The sequence below is a fragment of the Choloepus didactylus genome, chromosome 13, assembly GCF_015220235.1.
Source record: "Choloepus didactylus isolate mChoDid1 chromosome 13, mChoDid1.pri, whole genome shotgun sequence".
Classification (NCBI taxonomy): domain Eukaryota; kingdom Metazoa; phylum Chordata; class Mammalia; order Pilosa; family Megalonychidae; genus Choloepus; species Choloepus didactylus.
The window spans coordinates 81678819-81702824 of record NC_051319.1 but is presented as its reverse complement, the minus strand read 5'-3'; the positions used below and the strand labels follow the sequence as shown (position 1 = coordinate 81702824).

Below are 24006 nucleotides of genomic sequence, written 5' to 3'. Positions count from 1 at the left end.
GCTGTGGGGGAGGGGGTCTCACGACTTGGATCCGCAGTTTTTACTTACAGATTTTATGCTGTGTTCTCAGGCATTCCTCCCAATTCAGGTTGGTGTATGATGAGTGGATGGTCTCGTTTGTCCCCCCGCAGTTATTCTGGATTATTTACTAGTTGTTTCTCGTTTTTTGTAGTTGTTCCAGGGGGACTACTTAGCTTCCACTCCTCTCTATGCCGCCATCTTGCCCGAGTCCTGGATACACTAACTTTTAATATAGGAATAATTACAATTGGATACATTAAAAATGTTATAGAGAATTTAATTAACTGTTTGTAAATGCTTCTAAAGATTTTTCAAAGATCCTCCTGTGTAGTGACTGTTAAAATTTAGTAGCAATAGATTGAAATTAAATGGCTAAGGAAAAATTAGGTTAATAAATCAACTATTAATTTAAAAACCAAATCAACTGTAAATTGTCTTTTCTGTGCACAAATATTGCCCTCGAGAACACCCCAAAACTCATATAAACAAAAACCAAATGAACAAAAACCATAAAACAATGATTAATACTGGAGATGCAGGGAAGGTTGTCAAGAAAGGAAACATAGCCATAGTTCATATTTATAATATAAAATTTTATGATTTAACAAAAATTATGGTATAACTATATTGAAAGGCTAAGATGAACAGGGAAAATATGTGAAGAGGAGGTGGCTTAAGACAGCTGCATACTCACCTTCCATGACAGAAAGACAATAGATATATAAAACTCTAAAATCAAGAAATAGCAGTATAAACATATTATTTAGAAATAGGAAGTATATACCAGAAGAAAACAAAAAAGAGTTAAAAGTGGCTGCTTCTGAACACTGGTACTTATGTGAATAGGAAGTGGTAGATCTTTATAAATATTTGTATTACTTTGATAATTAAATGAAAAAATTTCTCTCTCCCCTCTATGATTTTCATAGGAACCTAAAAGCACAAAATATCAACAGCACGGATACCAGCAACTTCTGTGTCAGGGGGAGGTACGCCAGTGACTTTCAGCTTTTCAATATGAAGTTGAGACATAAATCTACACCAACTTTCACCTCAGCTACTTTGGAGAACAGTGGTCATAGCATTTTTGGCAGGCATAATCATCTGATACAGTGCCTGTAGAGCATAAATGCACCTTTTTATATTGTCAGCAATGAATAAATATCAGCAAAGTAAGCCAGAGTGAGAAAGAGAGAAAATGCCAGAGCACACCTAAGACACTCCCAAGGGATTCCAAGGAGCATTTAGGATGTGTCTGAAGGAGTCTGGCCAGAGCCAGAAAAGCTGATTATTTGACTACTGTCAAAGCAAAGATGGAGGGTTTTCTCTGCCCCAAAGATGACTAAGCACTTCCTATAACAGTCAAAAAAAAGAAAATGCTTTCCATCCTTGGATAAACCAAAAAAATAGTACGATCACTTACTGGTTCTGTTTCCCCAAAGAATATAAAACCTTGAATATTTCCCATAAATATGCAGTCTCTAGCAAACACAATCTTATCCCTAAATTTTGTTATGTTGATATCTGAAAATATGGCATGATCTATGTGAATATAATAATCACATGAGAAAGTTGTTTTTCCATCATGAACGCACTAATGTCAAGTTGGTAACTTTGGTAATGGCATTTTTCCCTTTAAAAGTGCTTGTATTTGGTGAGCTAGTCCTCCTAAAGTCTCAACTTCTTGCACTCTTGCATTCGTTGCAAGCAAAGTTTTTCTTTCCTTTTCTAAAGACTTCTGTCTCCAAGTCTTCCTTTGATACTATCACTGAAACAGTCTTACTTGCCAGACCTGTTAGTATCACTCGGAAGATAAATACATTTTCACAGTTTTATTAAGATATAATGTTAAGCTCCTAGAAAAAGTTGCTGTATAATTTTATGTTACTTACTCAGTATCATCTTTTAGGCCAAAATCAGACAGGTCTTCATTGTCAGGAGTATATTTATTATAACATTCACTCATTAAAGATTGAAAAGATGAATAGACCTTGCATGTGTTGTTGCGGACTTTTAGTTGGCGGACTCTGGGGACTCCCAGGAGTATGTTCTCATAGTAGATGTGACTGGTGTTCTTTAAATCGTACGGCTTCTTGTTATTGTACCATGAGTCCCAGTACAGACCTTCCAGAAGGGGTCCTTCCATAAACTTCATATATAAAGATAAATGGTATGGGAAAAATATTTTCATATCAAATATTTGTGTAACAGAATCTACATTCATAACACTATCCAGAAGAGTATAAAAATCAGAGATTTTGAGGATGAGTATGAAAATTAACTTGCTGATCAGACCATTGCTAATATTAATGATAATGATGATGGCTAATATGCTGGAGCACTTACCGTATGGTACTAGACACTGCTCTAAGCACTTGACAAGTATTAACTCATTTAATCCATAGCCCTTCTTCTCCCCTTCTTATATGAAGTGTGTATTGAAAATTGTCCCCCCCCAGTAAAAGAATATTGAAGCTGGTCATAGCCACACATCATGACTTCATCCCCAAAGTTGTCTGTGCCACCCACTCTGGCTGTGGTGACTGCTACTCCCAGCTTGGCTCCTATCTGCTCATTCTAGGAATTCCCAAGCCTGGGGTTCATTTCATTTTCCTTTTTCTTTGTCGTCTTTGCCATTTGGCCATCTATGTATATGCCTTATGATAGCATAATACAAAAGAGGCAAGGTGAGCTGTACTTCTTAGTCTCAAGGAAAATCGATTATTCTTTCTTATTTCACCTGACTTAAAGCAATGAATGACATTCATTTAGTCCTCATCTCACATTTCCCCTTCCACTCACAGGAAGTGACCTCATCTCCTTGATAAATTTAAAATTCTTAGCTTGGCATTCATGATTTGACAATCATTCAATTCATGATGTGACCTCATCTTCCATGTGCCCACAATGCCAAACATACTTCCACATATGGAGTTACTTATGGCACATAATGCTCCTTCTTCCTAGAATGCCTTTCCCTTACTCATCCTTTAAAATTCAACTGAATTATCACCTCTGGAAAGACTTCCCTAACTGCCTCTTCCCCATGTGCCCCAATGTTTGGGACATGGGATACATGAACCTGCTGTTCTTTCTTCATTATGTGAGCATCATGCTATACGGGTAATGGAAAAAAGTCTGTTCCAATGCTGAAGGAATGATTCTCTTATGTGATTAAAAACACTATAAAATTATATTCTTATATGTACTTTTATTATACTCTATGTATTACTGTATCACAAACACACACACAGTACAGGGTTGTATACCAAAACCATATATATGTAATACTCTTTATGGGAAATTTAAGGAATGCTTAAGAGTAATTTTCACTATACACAATTACAGACTGACTTTAGTTCCTAATCACCATTAAATCCTAATTCCCACATAAATGAGCATCCTATTTTGTAAGTGAAATGAGAATATTAAAAAAAATAAGTATCAGTTTTTTCAAGTTACAAGAACTCTATCACACTGAGAATACAGGTTCTCAATAAATACTTTCTGGTTGGTTGATTCTAATGATTTAAAGAAAACATATTCATATTTACTCATTCCTTCAACAAATATTTATTGAGTGACTACTATATGCCAAGGGTTTGTTTATGGAATACCTAAAGCTACTTCATCCACAGTCACATGATACCTTACCTTCCAAAAATCAGATATGCTGCGAATAGACTTAAAGCTGGTTCTTTCATCACCAGGCACAGAAGTGTCCAAAAATAGAGATGACATAACCTTGTTTAAGTAATACATATGTGGGTTTACCATTCCAAAAGTCACTAAGGAGAAGAATTATTTTGTTTAAAAAATTATGTTTAAAAACTCAGTTTATCAGAATTAAAATGTTTTTATAATTTGTTCCCAATTTTATGCTATAAAAATTCAACTTTGTTTTGTCTAATTATAAAATACACTTTAAAAAATCTAAAATAGATATACAAAGTAAGTTTCCTATAATCCCACATACACTTTCAGATTTTTCTTTATGCATACACATTTATAATGAATGTAATTTTATTTTTGCAAAATCAGTGCATAATATTCTTCAACTTGGCTTTTTTTTTCTTTCCACATTGAGAGTAAGTAATGGAGTATGGTGAGTGATTAAGGACATGGACTTAGAAATTCAGACAGATATGGGGTTGGGTCCCTTCATAGAAAATAGGATAATAGCTCCTACCTCATAATTTTATTGTGAGAAGTACATAAGAAAATATATGTAAAACAAACCTGTGTTTAGCACATGGCAAGAGTTTTAAAAAAATATTAACTAGTATTCTTTCTCGCTCTCTTTTTTGGGGTGGGGTGGGGTAGGTAGGTTTTAGAGAGGGGTATAAATTAACATGTCTTTATTTTTTTGCCAGAAGCCCTTTAGTTTTTGCAAACCATATATATTCAATATCTTTCCATGGCACATATGTGCTATTCTTGACTAGTTGCATAGTATTTTATTCTGTAAACCAAAATGTTAGACAAAGCCCCTACTGATTGAGATTTAGGTTGTTTTCAATTCTTTCTTATTACAAAAAAGTCTGTTTTTCCCCCTTTGAATGGTTCGGCATTAAGAATAATCATTTTACTTATATTTTTCCATTTCCCAAATGTTCTATGATAATCATGTATTATTTTTATAATGAAGCTTTTAAAAAAATCAGTTTAAGATACCTTAATTTACAAGGTTGGTTGCAGTTGTCTTTTCTACCAAGATTTGACTTACTCATTTCTACATTACCAATTAATTAGTTAATTGGTATACAATTGCCAGTATATATCACATACCAACATGAGATAGTTCCTGCCAATGAGTGAGCTTACATCTAGTATGTTGGGTACTCTAAGAGCAAAATGCTTTTAAATATTGCCCTCCACATAATAAGTTAATGTTATTGACCCCAATAGGAGGAATGCAGGTTGAGATATTTTCCCAGTGCTTCTTAAAGATTTGCATTGATCCATACCTTCTGTGACTCAGTACAAATACAATTTACTATTAACTGTGCAATAGGCCAGTGAAAAGAACAAAGCTAATAGCAGACACTAAGACTAAGTTCTGTTTTTGGCCTCATTTGTACTTTGATCCACACAACTGAGCTAATCTAACTATATGGCTCTTAAAAGAAATCAAGTCAGAATTGCCAAATGAAAGGAATAATTATATTCAAGAGGGAACTGCTAACCCAAAGGAATAATTATATCCTCATCACATTTGTGACCTTAAGTTTTGCCCTTTAAGAACTGGAAATAGCATAGCATCAATCTAAATGAATTTAAAATATTGATGTCTAAAAGGTATCACTGTTTTTAGCAGTCGGATAGCCCAGGGTTTTATCAAGTCTATTTTATCTTTCGTCTTTTTAACATTTTAGTTCAAACTATCAGCGTCTTCATCTACATCTGTGTACTTACATATACATAGGTTTATTAAAAAAATAAAGTAGACAAACAACTCCTGAAGTGTGGTTTTAATTTCTACTTCCCTTCTGTAATTCAGCTTATGTTTCGGAGTCCCTGTGAGATACAAAACAAAATTTTTCCTGACATTATTATGTAATTTAGAACATAAATAAGTAACAATGAAAAAAAAGCACAATCACTTTTTAGCTGTTACCCTGTGTCAAGGTGAGTTCCACTGGTTTCTGGTTATTTTTTATTCAAACTTTTATGAAGCAGAGATAATTATTAGCATTTTCCCAAGGGGATATAATTGGCCAGTTGTTTTATGAACGTATACCTGCAGATTTTATAACACGGATACTTTCTCATCAGTCCTGTTTTAAGATAAAAAAGCAAAACACAATCCCCCCAAACAAAACACAACCCTCATCTGTCCTTAATCTTTTTCACCTATCAATACAGCTTCTCGGAAAAAAAAGGGGGGATGCGCTCGGATTGGGGTTTTGTCAAGGCCATCATTCCCTCATGTCAAGAAAAGGCTCCGGGGACCAGCCTAGAGACGGTCATTGTACAGCAGGTGACAGTGCCCTAGCTCGAGCCTCTGTTAAGGGGCGAGTGTCACGTCCTCTCACGGCATCACTTGCCCCATCCCACTTCTCAAGGGGAGGCTGTTAGGGCTGACTAAACTTGCTGGCGGTCTTATCTCCCATTTGAATAGAGATTTGGAGCCACAGAGTAGCTCCACATTTCCAGGATATATGGAAATGAGAAATCGGACCCTTTCCACCCGCTCCCGAGGAGCAGCCCTCACCGCCTTCGTGCCACCGAGATGCCTCAGACATAGCGGACCCAAACAACGACAACCGTGCGACAATCCTTGTCCGGCTGCGCCTGCGCAATAGTCTTGAACGCACCCGCGCGCTGCCTTGCTCGTGCGCCTGCGCGCGTCCTCCTAGCTCTTCGGGGACAATCTACTTATAAGTTGCAGGTGCGCCTGCGCAGTGAGGACCTTTTTGGAAGGGCTTTGGTTGAGCTCGGGTGGGGCTGCTGCGTTTGTCTTCTGAGGAGATTCCACTTTCTGTGTAACTGATATCGGGCCTGGGGTAATCATAAAAACCGCAGTTATTGTAAAAGGCCACTCTTTTCGAATGCCTTTAAATTTGTCGTCTCGTTTAGTCTTCACGTTCACCTCCCTGAAAGGTATGTAGGTTTGTCTCCATTTTAGGCCGGAAAAACTAAGGCTCGGAGTCTGAGAGGTTAAGTAATTTACCCAAAGTCCACGGCTGGTTGAGTCAGAGACCAAGTTCCTAACCATGACTGGCCTGCTACTTGCAGAAAGTGGTTATTACTAAGATCTGTTGCTAGCAATAGCTTTCACTTCCCTTCACCCCCAGTAGGGTCAAACAAATGTTTAAAAAACTTGTAATATATAATAAATATTTTTAATAAACGTTATTTTATAACGTATTTCATAAACCTTAATATATTTATAATGTCTTTAAAAGCCACCTCTGCACTGAATATGTAAAAAGGTCAAGGCGAAACAGTTCTTGGGAGCCCAGACCCGTCTGGCCCAAAAGCTTGGCAAAGATGATAAGGTTTGTTAAGTCAGCTATCGAAAAGCCAAGCAACTTTGGCTGTAAATTACGGCAGCCAAAAGCCCGCCAGGAAATAAGGGAGGGCTCTTGTGTTGGTAAAATGGGAAATAAAACGGAATTCAATCCAAAGACCCCAGGGGCAGCCAGCAAAGGAAACTACCAAGATGTTTTGAAAGTAAAAAATAAAGCCACTTTTGTTATTCCCCTGAAAGAGATGTGGAGTGATGTTGATAAATGCTGCTTTATGTGCAGTTAAAAAGCAAAACTAGGCCACCTGTAGTGAAGGTCAAAAACTACCAATTATGAAAGGAATAGGAGAGGCCACACAGGGCAAGTGCCTGAGAAAAAAGAAAAGGCTACTGTGCTAGCTTAAGAATAGTTTTATTAAAGGATTTGCCCTTTTATGTACTTGGACTCTCAAATGCTCACAAAATTATGGTTTCTAATGTGACAGGTGGTCTGTACACACTGAACTTGAAATTTTAAGAGGAAAAAACCCAAAACATAGGTATTCAAATTCATGTTAAATGTAAGAATTAGGCAGATGACCTATGGAGACTATTCTTATGTACCCATTCTTTGGAGCTCAATAGCGCTAGTCATTGTATGGCAGGTGACAGTGCCCTAGCTTGAGCCTCCGGGAAGGGGCAAGTGCCATGTCCTCTCGGCTTCAATTGCCCCATCCCACTTCTCAGGTGGAGCCTGTTAGGGCTAAATGAGCCGGCGGTCTTATCTCCCACTTGAATAGAGGTTTGGAGCCACAGAGTAAGCACCACGTGTCCAGGATATATAGAAATGAGAAATTGGACCCGTCCCATTTTAAGGAATTAATAGGCCTATTTGGTTAAAATAAAATCACAATTTTGGGAGAAATTCAGTGGTGCTTTAAGTTAACTGTGGTTCCCTTTGAAGTGCAAACCAGGGAAAGGGTAGTTCAGTTTCAGAGGGAATTGACTTGAGCTGTAGATGAGCACCAAGAAAATACACTATTCATTGAATTTTGAAGATGAATACGTAAGTCAGAATTATTTTCAACTTTCTAGTTACTCTGGAAATTACATTCCCTTCTATGAAACTCCTGTATCAGAACTGAAAGCCACTGTTGCTAATGTTCATTCATTCTAGAGAGAGTTGAGATGTGCTCTGTCTCTGTCCTACAATTATACGGAATAGTCCACTTTGCTGTCTTAATGTTAACGCAGTAAAAATTGATAAATAGTAGGTTCAATGTTGGAAGCAATGTAGTTATTTTAGATTATTTGTTTTTCTTATTCCTTTGTTTGGATATGGTTTATTAATTTTCTTGGGGTATGGTAGGAACATGTTGGAAGCAAAGTAGTTAATTTAGGTTGTTTTTCTTAACCCTTTGTTTTGTTTGAAATGTGTTTTTTGTTTTTTTAATTTTTTGATAAAGTTAAAAACATTAAAAAAAAGTAGGTTCATCACTGCCTTTTTGTATGAATAGAGTTAATGAAACTAAGTTTGTAGTTTTGCATTGCTGCTAAAATAATTCATAGTTTTTATTCATTCATTCAACAAATACTGACTGCTCATTATGTACCAGCTGCTGTACTAGGAGAATGATGTACTATGCTTTACAATTGTTAATAAAAATCATATAGTTGTAGAAGTGGACTTCTGATTATGTGATTCTCTTGAAAAAGGACACCCTAATTCTAGAATATAATATTATTTGCCCTTTTGGAACTTGTTATTCATAGGTTTTGCTGAGTGTTGTTTAAACTATAAAAAAATGGAAGTTTTATTTTAAAGATCTGAACTTTTGTGAAGAGGAGACAATCTTTTCAATATTTGAAATTTTATTCTTTTTTGACATAAAACTATGGATCACGCAGCTAATCTGTACCATGTTAGTATTCCTATAACAAAATAGGTAAAAGTATTTAGAAAGCAGTACCAGTAAAAGTTAACTCATTTCAAGCATAAGAGGTGTTAAAAAAAGTTGACAGTAGTTCATAACCTGTAATTGTTAGATGTATATGATTTAAATGTTAAAATACCACATTTTAAGGTAGCCTTTCTACAACTACAAACCCATACACCGAGATTTTCTGTAGGATTCACAAACCAGAGAAGTAGATAGAAGGTGCAAGAGTCAAAGGATAAATAATGTTATAAATACGTATTAGTTATATTACCTAATTAAACCAATAATCTGTTAATACAGCTATGGATTTATTTCAGTAATTTAATTGAATATATTATTAATAGTGTAGTTGTTATGTTTTCCAGTGTTGGGAAAGTTTTTAAAGTTCTTCACTTTCATAGAGTCCAGATTGAGCTGCTAGACGCTGAAACTCTCCTTCTGGGTTAAAAGCTTGTTTCACATCCAGACCTTTCCCATTGAGTGCTAAGTATTTGCTGAAAGTTGGTCGAACACGTAATTTCTTAGGAGCTGGTAGAGTTTGGTTTGGACGGGCTGAAATAAATAAAATAAAAGTTATTTCAGAAAACCTGTTCTACACAAATTGGTGCAGTAGGTATTATCAGTCAGGGGAAGAAAAAAAGAAAAGTTGATTATGTACTGGGAAAATCCCTCAGTTTTTTTTAACGTAAAAAGATTTAGTTTTTTTTTTTGTGGTTAAATATATATAATAAAGTTTGCCATTTCAAGCTTTTTAAAGTTAATTTTATTGTGGAAATATATAAAATAGGCCATTTTTACCCTTTTTAAATGTACAATTCAATGACATTAATTACTTTTACATTGTGCTGCTATCACCACCGTTGATTACTCAATCTTTTTCATCACCCCAAATAGAAACTGTACTCATTTAGCAATAACTCCCTTTTCCCTATTCCCCAAAGTGCCTGGTAACCTTAGATGCACTTTTTGACTCTATGGATCCTGTCATTCTAGATATGATGCAATACAATATTTGTCCTTGAATCTGGCTTATTTCACTTAGTATAATGTCTTCAAGGTTCATCTATGTTGTCGCATTATCAGAACTTCATTCCTTTTATGGCCAAATAATATTCCATCATTTGTTTATACTGCATTGTTTATCCATTGATCTGTTCATGGATACAGGTTGTTTCCACCTTTTGATATCTATGAATAATGTTGGCATGAACATTGGTATACAAGTTCTGTTTGAATCCCGTTTGCAGTTCTTTTGGCTGTGTACCTAGGAGTAGTCATATGGTAATTCTGTATTTAACTTTTTGAGGAACTGCATGCCAAACTGTTTTCCACAGCAGTTGCACCATTTTATATTCCCCCAAGCAATGTATGAGGGTTCCAGTTTCTTCAGTGTCAACACTTGCTATTTTCTGATTTTTCTTTTTTTATTATAGACATCCTAGTGGGTGTGAAGTGGTATCCCATTGTGGTTTTGATTTGCATTTCCCTAATGGTTAATGATGTTGAGCATCTTTTCATATGCTTGTTGGCCGTTTGTATATCTTCTTTGGAGAAATGTCTACTGAAGTCCTTTGTCCATTTTTAAATTGGGTTACTTGCCTTTTCTATTATTGAGTTATAGGAGTTCTTGATATCTTCTGAATATTAAACCCTAATCAGATGTATGATTTGCAAATATTTTCTCTCTTTCTGTGGGTTGTCTTTTAACTCTTCTGATAGTGTCCTTTGATGTGTGAAAGTTTTTAATTTTGATGAAGTTCAGTTTATTTATTTTTCCTTTTATTACCTGGCTTTTTGGTGCCATATTAAGAAACAACTGCCAAATCCAAAGGAATGAGGTTTTGTCCCTATGTTTTCTTTTTTAAGAGTTTTATGGTTTTAGCTCTTAATTTAGGTCTTTCACCCATTTTGAGTTAATTTTCTTTATGGTGTGAGGTAAAGGTTCAGTTTAATTTTTTTTTTTGCATGTGGATATATCCAGTTTTCTCAGCCCCCTCAGATATTATACTCTGCTGGGTTTTGCAATTTTTATTATATTTTCCTGTTTAAATCCTGGGTAAACACCTGGGTTGACAGTATGACATACCTGTAACATCTAATCTTGTGTTGCATGTGGTTACTCCAGCTTCATTAACGGCAGACACAGTATACCACCCAGCATCTTTCTTATTTACATCTTTTATCAGTAAAGTAACTCTTCCAGAGTTATCGTGGTATAAGCTAAAAAGAAACATTAAAAAATGAAATTTTGGAGTTACTTTTCCTATGGATTTTTATTTAAATGATGTCAGACCTACAGTGTCAGACTAATAACAACAAAAAGAATCTCTTTTGAAAATTCTGAAGCTATTTTTAATCTTGCCAAATAGCTATTGGTTTTCTTGTATTAAATATCCCCCTTTAATTTTGTTTGTCATTTATTTTCTTGGCTATATCTCTTCATTATTTATGAAAAGGTAAGTTTTAGCTAACTTTATGCCTTGAATTTCTGATGATTCTGAATTAATGAAGTTTTATTATTTTTCTAATACATATTTTTAAAGCTAGACAAACTGAGATTTATACACGCATACCAATTATGATATATTTTAAAGTATATCTAGATTCACCCAAATAAAGTATAGCTAAGTCTAGAAATATTTATCATACCTTATTCGGTCAGTGTTGAATTGTACCATTTCATTATTTCTTTTCCAGAAAAGCTTTGGTGGAGGTATAGCAGAGATCTGGCATTCTAGTTTTACTGATTCTCCCTCAAAAACTTTTTTGCTCTGTGGTTTGTAGATAAACATCGGTGCTCTTCTATGTTCTTTTGCTATATATTTAGAAAAAAAAATTTGAGTATATGAAATATTACAAAAAAGTATTCAGTCAAACTATAGTATTATGAAATTTGTACATTGATATAAAAGTTTAAAAAGCACAACAGTAATGGAATCCTATTTCAAAACTTTTTTAGCTTTCTATAAATATACATTGCTACTGTATTATACAATTCAGAGTTCTAAAACAATAATGAAATGATACATTGAATTTATGATCATATTTGGTTCAAAGAATTTAAATCGTATATCATCTTATCTATAGAGAGGTAGCATGAATGGTGGAAAGTGTACCAGATGACTTGGCTTCAAGTTCTCTATTTGCCCTACCAGCCATCCCAAATTGGGAAAAATGTGTTTAGTTGCTCTGAGCCTTTTTTTTTTTTTAATCTATTGCAAAATAATATCCAGGAAGTAGTGACTTCTTTGCCTACAACAGAAGATTATTGTGAGGATCAACTGAGATAATGAATGAAGAGACACTGTATAAATTGTAAAATAATATGTAAATGTCAGTTATTATTATGATTTTCAATTTTCTTCAAATACCTGAAGGAGAGGAGGAAATGATACTGCAATACAATAAACCTGGCTTTTCTGAAGGAGAAATGAGGAGATTGGACAAATGCTTTTCAGTCGCTTTCAGCTCTAACATTATATAATTTCTGGAACTGTTGGCACAAAAGAGGACTTGCCCAAAGCTTAGTCACTTGAATTGGGCTTTTCTGATTCCCAGCTTACCAGTTTTTCCCTTAAACTGAGGCTCCCTCAGTATATAATAATCTTAAAGACTTTTCATTATCTGGTTGAATACAAACTCAAGAAAATTGTCCATCCTTTAACCTGATCAAACTTTTATATAATAAACAATGAATTGTAGCAAACGATCTCCTGTGCAAATCATCATGGTTTAAACCATTACAAATGGGATATATTTAAATTGGGGGGAAGTTTTAAAATGGGACATCAGTTTTATAAGAACTACTCTATTAAAGACATATTTGAGACATGAATTTTGTCATACCTAAAGAAAGGAGGCATAATTTTATTATAATAAGAGACTGGCTTTTAGTAAAGAGAACATAGTCTAAAGCTAAAAGCTGACATTTACTATTCAGTTTCAAGCAATGTGTAGATTATGACACTTCTGTAAAAGCATGCATCAGATTGGTTATTTTAGGTGATTGGTTATTTTAGATTGTAAACCAGAGAAATGATTATAGACGAAAATTTCCACGTTGAGACCCTATAGTTATGTCTGGAAATGCCTGTCCTATCTTATATGGTCTGTCTGAAATTGTGTCATTTCTTTGTTTTCTTCCTAGGAAAGCTTTGGTGGTGGATCTGTCATTCTAGTTTCACTGAGCTTCCCTTAAAAATGTGTGTACGTGTACTTGTTTTGTTTGTTGTCGTCGTCGTTCTGTGGTATGAAGGTAAAAACTGGTACTCTTTTGGGTTGTGTACACATTAACCTTAAGTATGAAGTTCTCTCGGTTTTTAAAGGCTTTATTTTTTAATAGTGCTGGATTTAAGGAACTCTCAAGGATCTGTCTGAAGGCTTACCAAGGACATCCAGCTGCACAGTAAAGCTGGCCTCTCCTGCTCTATTCTTGGCAACACAGGCATAAGCCCCTGCATCCGAAACTCTGACCACTTCAAAGATAAGTGAATGAAAACCCTTTTCAGATACTATCATTTTGTGAAAATCATCTGATTGAACTGGCCTTCCATTTAGATACCATGACACGTCAGGAGTTGGCAGTCCACTCACCTAGAAACGAAAACACAGGAGATGACAGAATTTAAAGTATAGCATTACTGGAACTCATTTGTCCATTTACGAATTTTAACAATTCCAGTATCTGAGTGGGTTTTTGATTGAAAAGTATAGCTAAAGTTCAAAATGCTATTTGCTTTCAGTAATTTTTAACAAAACAGTGTAAATTAAAACTCTTGACATTAAGCATTTTGATTAATCTCAAACCACCTCTAACTCTTTCACAGGTAACCTCAGGCTCTTTTAAGATCTCTTCATTACTATACGTAGAACATTAGTTTATGTTATATATTGGTTTCCGCAAGGAGTATGGAAGTTATATGGCTTTTCTGGCTAATGGTAACTGCGAATGAAGTCCCAGAGGCACACATATGTGAAGCTTACTGATCTAGTGAAGAACTTTTCTAAAACAGAATGTTCTTGAACTATATAGTTCTGATGTATATATGGCAGTTTGTTAAATGTCTTTATATATAAGTTTTAACAGTTAAGTCCATACAGTGACTGTCACTGTAAGGAATTTGGAAAAAAGTTTTAATACAAAAAAGCTCTTCCTCCAAATCAGGATAATACAAATGCAGACTCTTCTATAAAAATAGTTGCCTGAATACTTCTAGGCCAAGAGAAAGCAGGTGGCTTTAATTTTTTGATGGAGGACAATTAGAGAGGCATTCTACTCTGGAAATTCTAATGTTAAGATAGCTTCACTTATATAGAGTATTTATTAGGTGCTAGGGATTATTGTGACTACCTTATATATTTTACTCAGTCGATCCTCATAACATCTTTATGAGCTGAATTCATTTATTATGTCCGTTTTACAGATGAAACAAAAGCACAGCGAGATGAAGTAACTTGTGTAAGCTTACACAGTTGGTACTTGGCAGAGCCAGGATTCAAACCCAGGTTAGCCTGGCCCCAGACTTTGTGTTCTTATACAAAACTGTGTTTACTGCTTCTCAAGCTGTGTGGCAGGCTATGAAGTAGGAAGATGACATTTTATAAAATGTAGTATCCCATTATTTATTTTCTCCCAATATTTTTGAATTTTTCTCTTACTTTAAAGTCCATTCTGAGGAATCTTCCTTCTTCAATCGACATGTTCTCTGGCACTTGAATGAAACGTGGTGGGTAAAATTTCTCCTGGATTGCATCCTCATCATTTGCATCTCCCCTTGAGGATGATCTACTTCTACAAAAATATTTTACTGTAACTATGCATCAAAGTTGTCATTGCTCTTCCTTTCACACAAAAATAGCTTAACCATCAAATTTGCAACCCCAGACTCTACTGTTTGACCTGATAATATAATAATGGAGAAAAGCCTTAGGGCTGTATTTACCTGTGGCATATTTGATGACTATTAGAGATGCTAGTAATTTAGGGACATCTGATACAAATTTATATGTTTTGTTTCTTTTTTAAAGAGCCATGAATTGGTGAAGAAACTAATCTTTTAAAATGCAGTGTATGCAGCAGACTATTCTCACATATGCAATGATTGTATAATTAGAACTGGGTTTCCATTGTCATGAGAAAGTTGTTTAACATGAAAGTGTGGTCCTGGCTTATTTGACCAAAAGATTTAAAAAACTTAACATAAAAATTTTGATCATCACCTTGGACATTAGAAAATTCACATTATTTTTTCTCAGAAGTATGTGGTAAGCTTGAGGGCTTCATAAATATTACATTTGTAAATGGAAAACATCTCAAGTAGCAAAATATACATTTCTTTCCATTAAATTAAATTTTTTTTTTTTTACCTTACTTGCGATGTAGGAACTTGTAGTCGTGCATGTTCTGAGTTGTGCTGCTTGAAATGAAAACAAAGTGAAAATTTTAACATGTAGTTTGCATGATATGGAGCAGAATTAAGTAGTTACAGTTTAAAGGAACATTTCTGTTTTGGTCTTCAGTGAAAAACACATGGGCTGTATTTATACAGTATGGTTAAAGCCGCTTATATGCATTCTAAAATATAGTGCATTAATCTACCACTCTAATAAGAAATCTCCAGGATTCATAGCACTTTTCAACAAGTACTGAGTTTTTAGGAAAATTAATTTGACTTTGAATTGATGTTGGTCCATTTTTCAGACAACTATTTTATATCAAAGGGTGACGTTCTCCTGGACAACTATTTTATGACAAAGGGTGACATGTTCTCCTGGTGTATTTGAAATGGTAGCACAGAGTACAGATTGTCCTTTCATAACACAGGAATAGACATGATGTCACTTGTGTTGGCAGTTGATAGAGTGTTTAATGCCTACTGCTCAAAAGTGGCACCAACAGTAGTAAACACATATTAGATTGGAAAATACTTCTCTTTTTAGTTTGTGGCACAAAACCCCAATGGGCATCATGGAAGATATTTGTAGAGCAATGACAAAGCTTTGAAAAGCAGCTTTAAATTATTTCCTACTTAAAACAGGTATATTGAATTTAAACAAACATCTTTTAGAAAGATTATTTTATATTTGAGAATAAAATCAGGAATTGATGAAAATTGTTATGGATCTAATTCATCAATTAAATATTTATTCAGGGCCTATTTTGTGTATTTCATTGCACTTGGCACAGTGGGAGATAAGAAGTGGGAAATATAGTCCCTTCCCCCAAATAACTGAAATACTTCTCTATAGGAACACAGAAAATCTGAGTATGAATAATTTATTTTGGAATATATATATTTAATATATTTTGTTTTAAAACAAATTCATATAAGTCTAACTATAATTTTGGCTAGCCTTAGGTTCTGTAAGCAAAATGTCAGGATAACTGGTTGAGTGATCAAACAAATCAACTAATTTTTTGATTAAAAAAATAAAAATAATTCAATTAAAACTCAAAATACCCAAATTAAGTTTTTGGCTTTTTTTCTTTAGTAGTGGTTTGCATATATACATATTCATTGATGTGGTATTTCAGTTATACCATAGTTTGATGATATTTTGTATTATTTCCGTATAGTATTTGAAATATATATAAAAATTTAAGATTCATCTCTTCTGATTTCATAATCATATATTATTGCTGCTATCTTTTTTCCTGGCACTGTCACCTTCTTTTAAAGATTTATGTGTATGAATGAAGAAAACAATAAGTTTTTGCCCTTGAAATCATTTTCTGTGTGCTTATGAGCCATCATCAAAAGAATGTTGCGTTGAGTTATTTCTGCTAATAGAGAGAGGTTTGTGTGTTATTCTTTTTGTAATCTCCCATACCAAATCCAGAACCCAAAACACAGTAGGTGCTCCATTTAAACGAGTTGAATGAATGTATGAATGCCTGAACTGTTTAGCAGCAAAAAGAAAAAAAAAAAAAGATTTAAGTTCTATTTTTGGTTTCTAGTTACTTGCTCTGTTAGATCCTGCTCCATCCTTTTTAGTAGGTCTAGTCTCATTTAACAGAAACAAAAATCTTATTTTCAGCTTCGTATAGTTGGGAGCTTAGAATTCTTGAGTGCTCAGTTTCAACCCTTTGACTCCCTGTTTCTTATGGGCTTATTGGGAGTGGATGAGAGGTAACCAGTAAAGAGAAAAAGAAAGAACACTTCAGTCTCCCCAATTATACATTTCTCTCTAGGGTTAAGTTTACTTGTTAAAATCAGTTTGTTCAATCACAAGCCTGTGTGATATTCACATTATTTCCTCCATAAAGTTAATTCCTTTTTGGAAAGGATGTTTTTGCTAGTCTTTGAGCCAGTACTCATATAAGGATTTTTTGTTTTGTTTTAAAATAAGCATTCTTGAATACAGGAACATGACAAGAGAAATTTGATGTTTCATTAGTACCATGAATATATTTTAAAACATTGAAATGATAAACAGCTTATGAGGAAAGTTTATAATTACTTTGGCTTATGGTTTTATTTTCTGTGCTGTTAAAGATTTTCAACTCATGAATTCTCTGTCCATCTACACATAGTAGAAGCAGTTTTAGGTCTAACTCACCCCTAAATGTCTAAATGAAAAATAAATAATTCAGTTAGCCTTCTGGTGTTTCTTTTGACTTTGTGATATTTCATATCAGATATTAGAAACTACCAGTAAATGGGTAGTTTATATATAATATATATATTTTTATTTATCTACATATTTTGGCCCATCATGGCCTTTCCTTTATATGTCTCATGGAGCATAAAGTGATTGACTTTTAATTCAAATGTCATTTATAAGCATTTAGAAGAACAGACATTTAAAAATCACACAAAGGGAAACTGCTCCCAGTTAGAAAAAGATTATTTTAATTTACCTGTGGTGACTCTTGTGCCTCATTGTCATTTTGAGTTTGAAATACAGCAGCTGCATTCTGTGGTCCTAGCAATCTGCGAGCCATCTTCTCTTCATATGTTAGCCGCTTTAAGGAAATAAGTCAGTAAGGAGATAGTAATGAAATTAAATAAAAGTTGTTTGAACAACTTTACCTTAAATAAGTAAGAATTCCAAAAAAGTGTCTATTGAAATATATATATATATATATATATATATATATATATATATATATATATATATGTATAATGTTTAAGGAAAGCTTTTTCTTAAGATACCAACCAGTATTTTCCTTCCATTCTAGGGCCATTTTCCACACCTGTAATAAAGATTCACTAGGCTTTCTTTTCATTCCTAGGAAATTCAGACATAATTGCTCTTAAAGAAGGTTCTCCCAAGTAAAGGGAATTTTTCTTTCTTCCTCCTCACTCTGCATTCTCCAGTCTACTCCTTCTTCAAATATAGTACTGCATGCCCTCTCATTTAGAAATAAATATTATTCAGTGAACATTGAATTTGTGCTAACTTCTGATTAAAAGTAGTGAAATACTAAAATAGAGGAAAAATTGGCAACTGACATGTCAGAGGTATTTAGATTAAAGGCATATAGTACTATTGGTATTTTACAAGATATGTGGCTAATACAATGGCATGGTAAGAGTTATATAATAAGAATTATACCTATAATTATTTGTCTATCAATATTATACACCAAAGCACACAAAGAAGCTGGATTGACAGTATTTCCCATTAATATTTGGTCATTAGACATATTTTATGAGAAAGTAACACTTAAAACAAAAAAACTACATTAAATCATTCAGATTGATTTTTCATTAGCTTCATTTTTTAACTACTGAAAACAAAGAGGTAATTTTTTGCAGAAAAATATGAAATAGTACCAAAATATTCCCTCTTCTTATATAATCCTATCCCTTGATGGACCATAGATCTATAAGACAGAAAGAACTTCCTTATTAGAATAGGTTTTAGAACTTAATTGGCTTTTTGTACAAAACAGACATCTTACTCACTTGATTTCCATTGTGAAGAAGGCTATCCTTGCATTTCAGTTTTCTTTCCAAATCTTGAATCAAAGCTTCTTTGGATCCTTGTATTTCATGGTCAGGAGTCCTTGGCGTGGGCTTAGCATTTGCAGTTTGATATGGCTTAGCATTTACAGGTTGGCCAACTAAGGGTTGTTGATAGCTTTAAAAAGCAGAAAGAAAATATTTTTTTTTTTTTTAAAAGGAAGGTCTTTAAGGTATGGTATGGCATCTAAAATAGAACTGGCCTCCTTTTGTAACTCATCTTTGGGTAAGTTGAGTTTACTACCGCAAGATTTCTTAGTACTACTAGTGCTGTTAAAAGCATCAGTTACCCAAGTAACAGTCAAGGATATCGTAAGAAGAATGATTAGCGTGTTGTTTTTTTTCTTACTTACTCTTGGAAAATTAAGTGATAGGAGGAAGAATTAAGATTAGACATATGGAGAATATCCTTCCTGAAGATTCCCTAAAGAATGTGAGAGTAAGCGATAGTTTGCCTCATGACAGCTTGAAGAGTTTTTCCAGTATTGCAATTGAATTTCATAAATTTGATTTATGAGTAGATATTAAACAGTGGTATGCTGGAGCTAGTCTTTATGGGCTTGAGAGAGCTGCTTTTTAGTATGTCTTCCTAGCTCTCAGTGATCTCATGTTGATAGCTTCAAATTGGTGGTGACGAGATTGTTTACACCTGGGAAATCGGTAAATGCCACAATTCATGACACCTGTCCTAGCTGATTGTGACTATTCTGTTGCTTTGAAAGGAGCTGACAGTTACTCATTCTCTGATTTTCTCATTAATTTCCAGTTCCTATTTCATGATTTTCTAGAAAATCTAAGTATTGGCAATATAACAACTTAAAGTAATATTTTCTTCAACATTGTTGAAATGATTTTAAGAGAAAGAGAAGGATGATTAGAGAAGGAAGGAGAAAGAAAGGTAAACTGAAAAAGGGTTTGGGGAAAAAAGGAAAATTTGAGTACCAGTTGGAGAGTTTTGGTTCAATTATTTATTCCAAGTTCTGATTCTAAATTTTCTTCTGAGGTGTCCTTGCCCCTTCCAGAGTCCCCCTTTTGATTCTGATAAAGGGCAAGGGTAGTATTAAGGGAGTTCTGCATTTTTAGATTTGTTAGGTGGCTCACAGTTTTCACAGCACTTCATTCGGTTTGCACCTAGTTTATTCATCTAGGGCCCTGAAGGTGCTAGCATATATCAATCTGTTTAGTGTGGAGAAACTGGCCATTGCCCTCAGTAGAATGTTTTACTATTACCATAATAAACATTCTCCAGTTATCCATATAGGCAACCTTGGTCTGTTCTCTGACACGTTGCATTCCAAATATTCTCAAGAATCACTGAAAGGACTTATGAGCTAAGTGGAAATGTATCCCCTCTGAATGGAGCCAGATTTTTTACTATTACTGGCTTTGGAACTTGGTTAGTAATCACTAACTTGTAAACATTCTGAAGGAAAAAAGATATCTTTACTATTCATCCACTGTATCATCTATGTCTGCTAACACAAAGCCTGGGCATAGGAGATACCCACTATCAGTTGAATGAATGAATGTTTTGCATTGTATACAAGGTACTCTGTATTGAAAGTTGATGATACACATTTTTCCTCCTTACATGTCAGGTCTGAAGGGATGGCTATATTAATCTTGACTAAAGTCTGATATGTTCAGTTAAGTAAATAGCTAAACCAAATTTTTAAATAGTGAGCTCTTTTTTTTTTTAAATTGAATTTCCAGGTCAAAGAGGCAAAATTCCTTTGGGCTTATAGAACTGTTTCTCCATCTATTTGAAGTTATAACAGCTTTTTTTTTTTTTTTTTTAAAGCTAGCCTACCAACTTTATAAAAGTCATATAATTTGGTTAAAAAGAGAATTAGTGCTAAATTATTTTGTTTTCATACTGTCATAATATAATGTAATATATCTGAGAATTCCTGAAGGATTATCAAAAACCAAGCCTGAGAATCATTGATGTATATATAACTACAGTCACTTTATCCCCTGAATACCCCCATTATTACCAATTTAGATGGCATAAATGTTAGGACTTGATACCTACTTGTATTTATAAACTAATATTATTTTTGCACATTGCTTTATAGGTCTTTTTTCCCCTGTCATTAACCACTCAAATTCTTAATTTTGTTGCAGATCAGAAAACTGAATCACTCGCTGAATGTTACACAGCAAGTTTTGAAAAGGAATTATTAGAATTACAGAGTTCCCTTCAATTTCCAGGCTGGTTTGATCAATTGAAAAAGCTGTTTGTCTAAGGGCTTCCTGCTGATGAAAAGCTAAATAAATCTTTCAGACTTCTCTGGGTCAGAATCCAAGGGGTTATTTTAGAAGATAGGTCAAACTTAAGCCCATCATAACAATGAGGGAGTTATGCACAAATGTTCAAAGAGCCAGAGCTTTCCACCCTGTTCAGCTGGACAAGGAATAGGTATCAAGTGGCTATGGGAAGATTAAAAGTGTTGTCCATGGTTGCTGAAAATGGAACAGCTAAAGTCTTTGATCTTTGGTTTGGGGACCTCCTTTGCTTTATTTCTTTTCCTCTCCATTTTTGCCTGCCTTCCTCTCTTCTGAGATAGGCATGTGGTTAAAGCTCAGTAAATAATTGTTTGATAGCTTTCTTTTCTGGGAAGGCATTGGAAGAGGACTGAACAACTTTACTAACAAAAATATAATCAGAAAAGTTTCTTTTAAATTTAAAAATGCTCAGTATAGGTAGTTTGGACATAATAGAAAGCTAGATGGAAAATGATCATCTGGGTAAAATGTAACCAAGAAAAAACTCTGACTTGTGATCATGGGTAAAATGGGAGTTTGGGAGGGAAGAGAGAGAGTGGATTCTTAATCCTTCAAGGTGTTCTTTCAAAATATGTCAAATCTATGAGATTGCTGTTTTTGTAGGTCAAAACAGCCATTTCAAATGGTTCAACCTGATAACTATTCTGACAAATAGTTTTGGCATTACTGGTTTTTATTTCTTAAAACATTGAAAGGTTTCTTTGCAAGTCAAATTGCTTTCGTTGAATTCTTAATGTCAGTTCTCTAGTTTTCCAATAATAGGAATTTCTAAAGAAAAATTGGCCTCTAGAGAAGACTGAGAGAAATTGGCAAGAATATCAGGGAATCTGTCAGTAAGCCTGCAACAAATCATATTCCACTGGGCAGTTCGTGAGGTGCCTCTGATTTAATTCTCTGATGTCGCCAGCCAAGGAATAGGAAAACTGATAGCCCTAAGTTTGCATAAGCACAAAGTATTCAGTCCACATATTAAAAAAAGCACAACCACTATGTCCTTCTTCGTATCAGGTTCTCCTAGGACAGTTTTAGGACTGTGGAACTAGTACATGCTTGCATAAGGCTGCAGGTATTCTTCCCTGTATTTAGATCAGCCCAATTTAACAAAGTGTGGTTTTAATTACCAACTGAAATCTTAAGGTCATAAGCCTTCAAGCCTACCTTCTTCGGATTATAGGAAAATTCATACGCTTTAGTGTCTGGATCCCATTTTTTTTTTTTTTTAGCTAAATGGATATTCAGGATCACACGGGAAATGGATAGGAAGAAAAGACTAGGACTGAAAAGAAACTTAACCTTTGCTTATGTGAGAGGAAATCCTAGCCAAAGAAGAGCAAACAGGTGTTCTTCATCTCAGTTGAGCCCAGAACCAAAGGAATTAAATTTACAGCATGAGGAACTTAGTTTAGAGCTAGAGGAAAAAGTTCTCTGTCCTTGGGTATGCTAGAAACATTTTTTGAAGATGCAAAATAATAAGTTAAGTAATGTATGGAGTAAGAGGTGATATGGATTTAGCTCAACCTGGACACTGGAGAATGGTTTGGATGATCTCTTACTGCCAGTACCCTGGTTCAAGGTGTTCTGGGAGAATTATGGAATGAGACCTTAAAGTCCCGTTATCTCTTTAGATAGGTTAGAAGGAACTGTGACACACTCCCCCAAATTCCTCAGGTCATTGTACATGCAAAGTATATATCATCTATATCTATATCTATATATCTGTATCTTTATCTATATCTATATCTGTATCTTTAAAACCCTCACTTACTTGGAGTCCATGGTGGAAGGGATTTTATTGCTACTGTAGTCAGGCTGTGATGGTAATATGGAGCTGAGAAAGCTGGCTGGGGTCTGGTTATAGGTGGTTGTAACCTTTTGGCCCGGGTTGGAGCCGGTGAGCTGCTGGGGAGAAGCAGGGAAAGCAGAGGAGGACATGGTGATGTGAGAGCTCATTGTTGAGGAAGCTGAGAATCTTTGCTCTGTGCCTTGGCGGGGCTGGATGATAATGGAAGACTGTTTGGTCTGGCTGGAGAAGCTGGAGGTTTCCGGTCCTGGAGGCTGCAGTCTGGAGCCACATGGGTTTTGGGACTGTATGAAGTGTTTTGGACGCTCGTAGTTAAACATGTTTAGCTGGTATGTGGAAGATGAAAGCAAGTTATTACTATAATGATTTGCTCCTGGATGGGTAGGGTCCTGAATTTGGGGCTGCAAGGAATCAGAAGCAACTTTGGTCTGCCCCTTTTTGTTGAGATCCTTTGATGGAGTGGGTGTCTCTTGAAGAATATTGTTCCTTCAAAAAGAGAAAATGATTAATATAAATTATATTTCTTTAAACAACAGTACTGTTTATTTAACATCTTTAGGAGCTCATGGGTTTTTAAGGTAGCTTCAAGATGGAACTGTACTGGCTATTAGACCCCTGCCTCTTCCTTTATCTCTGTCTTTGCACAAATGATTTTTCCCCTGAAAATAAGAAGGATTCATTAGTGTTTATTTCTCCCTAAGTGATTCTTAAAAAAACATGCCAAGGGGCTTCAAGATACATGAGCCCAAAGTTGAGTTCTCCAAGTGATTATTTTGAAAGGAAATTCTGTGATGTTTCTCAGTTTGATAATTTTATAGTTTCATGATTAGCTTTTGCCTAGAGGTCACAGTTTCATTAACCACAGAGATTTAATGATTTGAAATTAATGGCAGTAAAATATATAACATTTCAACTTCCGTTCAGTTTAAATTCTTCCCGTTGCTTGTCAATACAGATAAACAACCCTCTTAATACCAGTTAATTCAGATCCTAATGAACTGTGATGATTAGAGTCTTGGTAAACCAAAGGATGCAATT

General features: G+C 34.6%; 2 protein-coding genes across 3 annotated transcripts in view; both read right to left on the bottom strand.

Annotated features, from left to right (window-relative positions):
• The window catches only part of PKD2L2 (polycystin 2 like 2, transient receptor potential cation channel), a 75528-nt gene extending 69226 nt beyond the window's left edge, over positions 1-6302 (bottom strand). The window contains exons 1-4 of the mRNA XM_037800785.1: positions 6236-6302; positions 5437-5538; positions 3676-3809; positions 1914-2170 (exon numbers count right to left, since the gene is read on the bottom strand). Of these exons, the coding sequence (XP_037656713.1) occupies positions 1914-2170; positions 3676-3809; positions 5437-5538; positions 6236-6266 (524 nt within the window). The 5' untranslated portion in view covers positions 6267-6302. The remainder of the gene's footprint in view (positions 1-1913; positions 2171-3675; positions 3810-5436; positions 5539-6235) is intronic.
• Positions 6303-9289: 2987 nt separating this feature from the next.
• Positions 9290-23288, bottom strand: MYOT (myotilin). Of its 2 annotated transcripts, none has more exons than XM_037801914.1 (9): positions 22933-23288; positions 18822-18996; positions 17771-17875; positions 15277-15326; positions 14569-14701; positions 13296-13503; positions 11560-11725; positions 10997-11130; positions 9290-9462 (listed from the first exon to the last, which is right to left on the bottom strand). In XM_037801914.1, the coding sequence occupies exons 1-9, from the start codon at positions 23286-23288 to the stop codon at positions 9290-9292; spliced, it is 1500 nt and encodes a 499-aa protein (XP_037657842.1). The 2 variants fall into 2 exon arrangements, with proteins under 2 accessions (XP_037657842.1, XP_037657843.1); XM_037801915.1 differs by having other exon boundaries at positions 15277-15323.
• Between the last annotated feature and the right edge of the window lie 718 nt (positions 23289-24006).

Bases quoted from the DNA above. Each gene is read 5' to 3' on its own strand.
- MYOT (XM_037801914.1), bottom strand. From the start codon at position 23,288: ATGTTTAACTACGAGCGTCCAAAACACTTCATACAGTCCCAAAACCCA. The intron at 15,327-17,770 runs GTAAATTAAAAT...TTTCATTTCAAG, and splicing joins AGGCACAAGAGTCACCACAG to CAGCACAACTCAGAACATGC. The intron at 14,702-15,276 runs GTAAAAAAAAAA...ATATTTTTGTAG, and splicing joins GTTCCTACATCGCAAGTAAG to AAGTAGATCATCCTCAAGGG.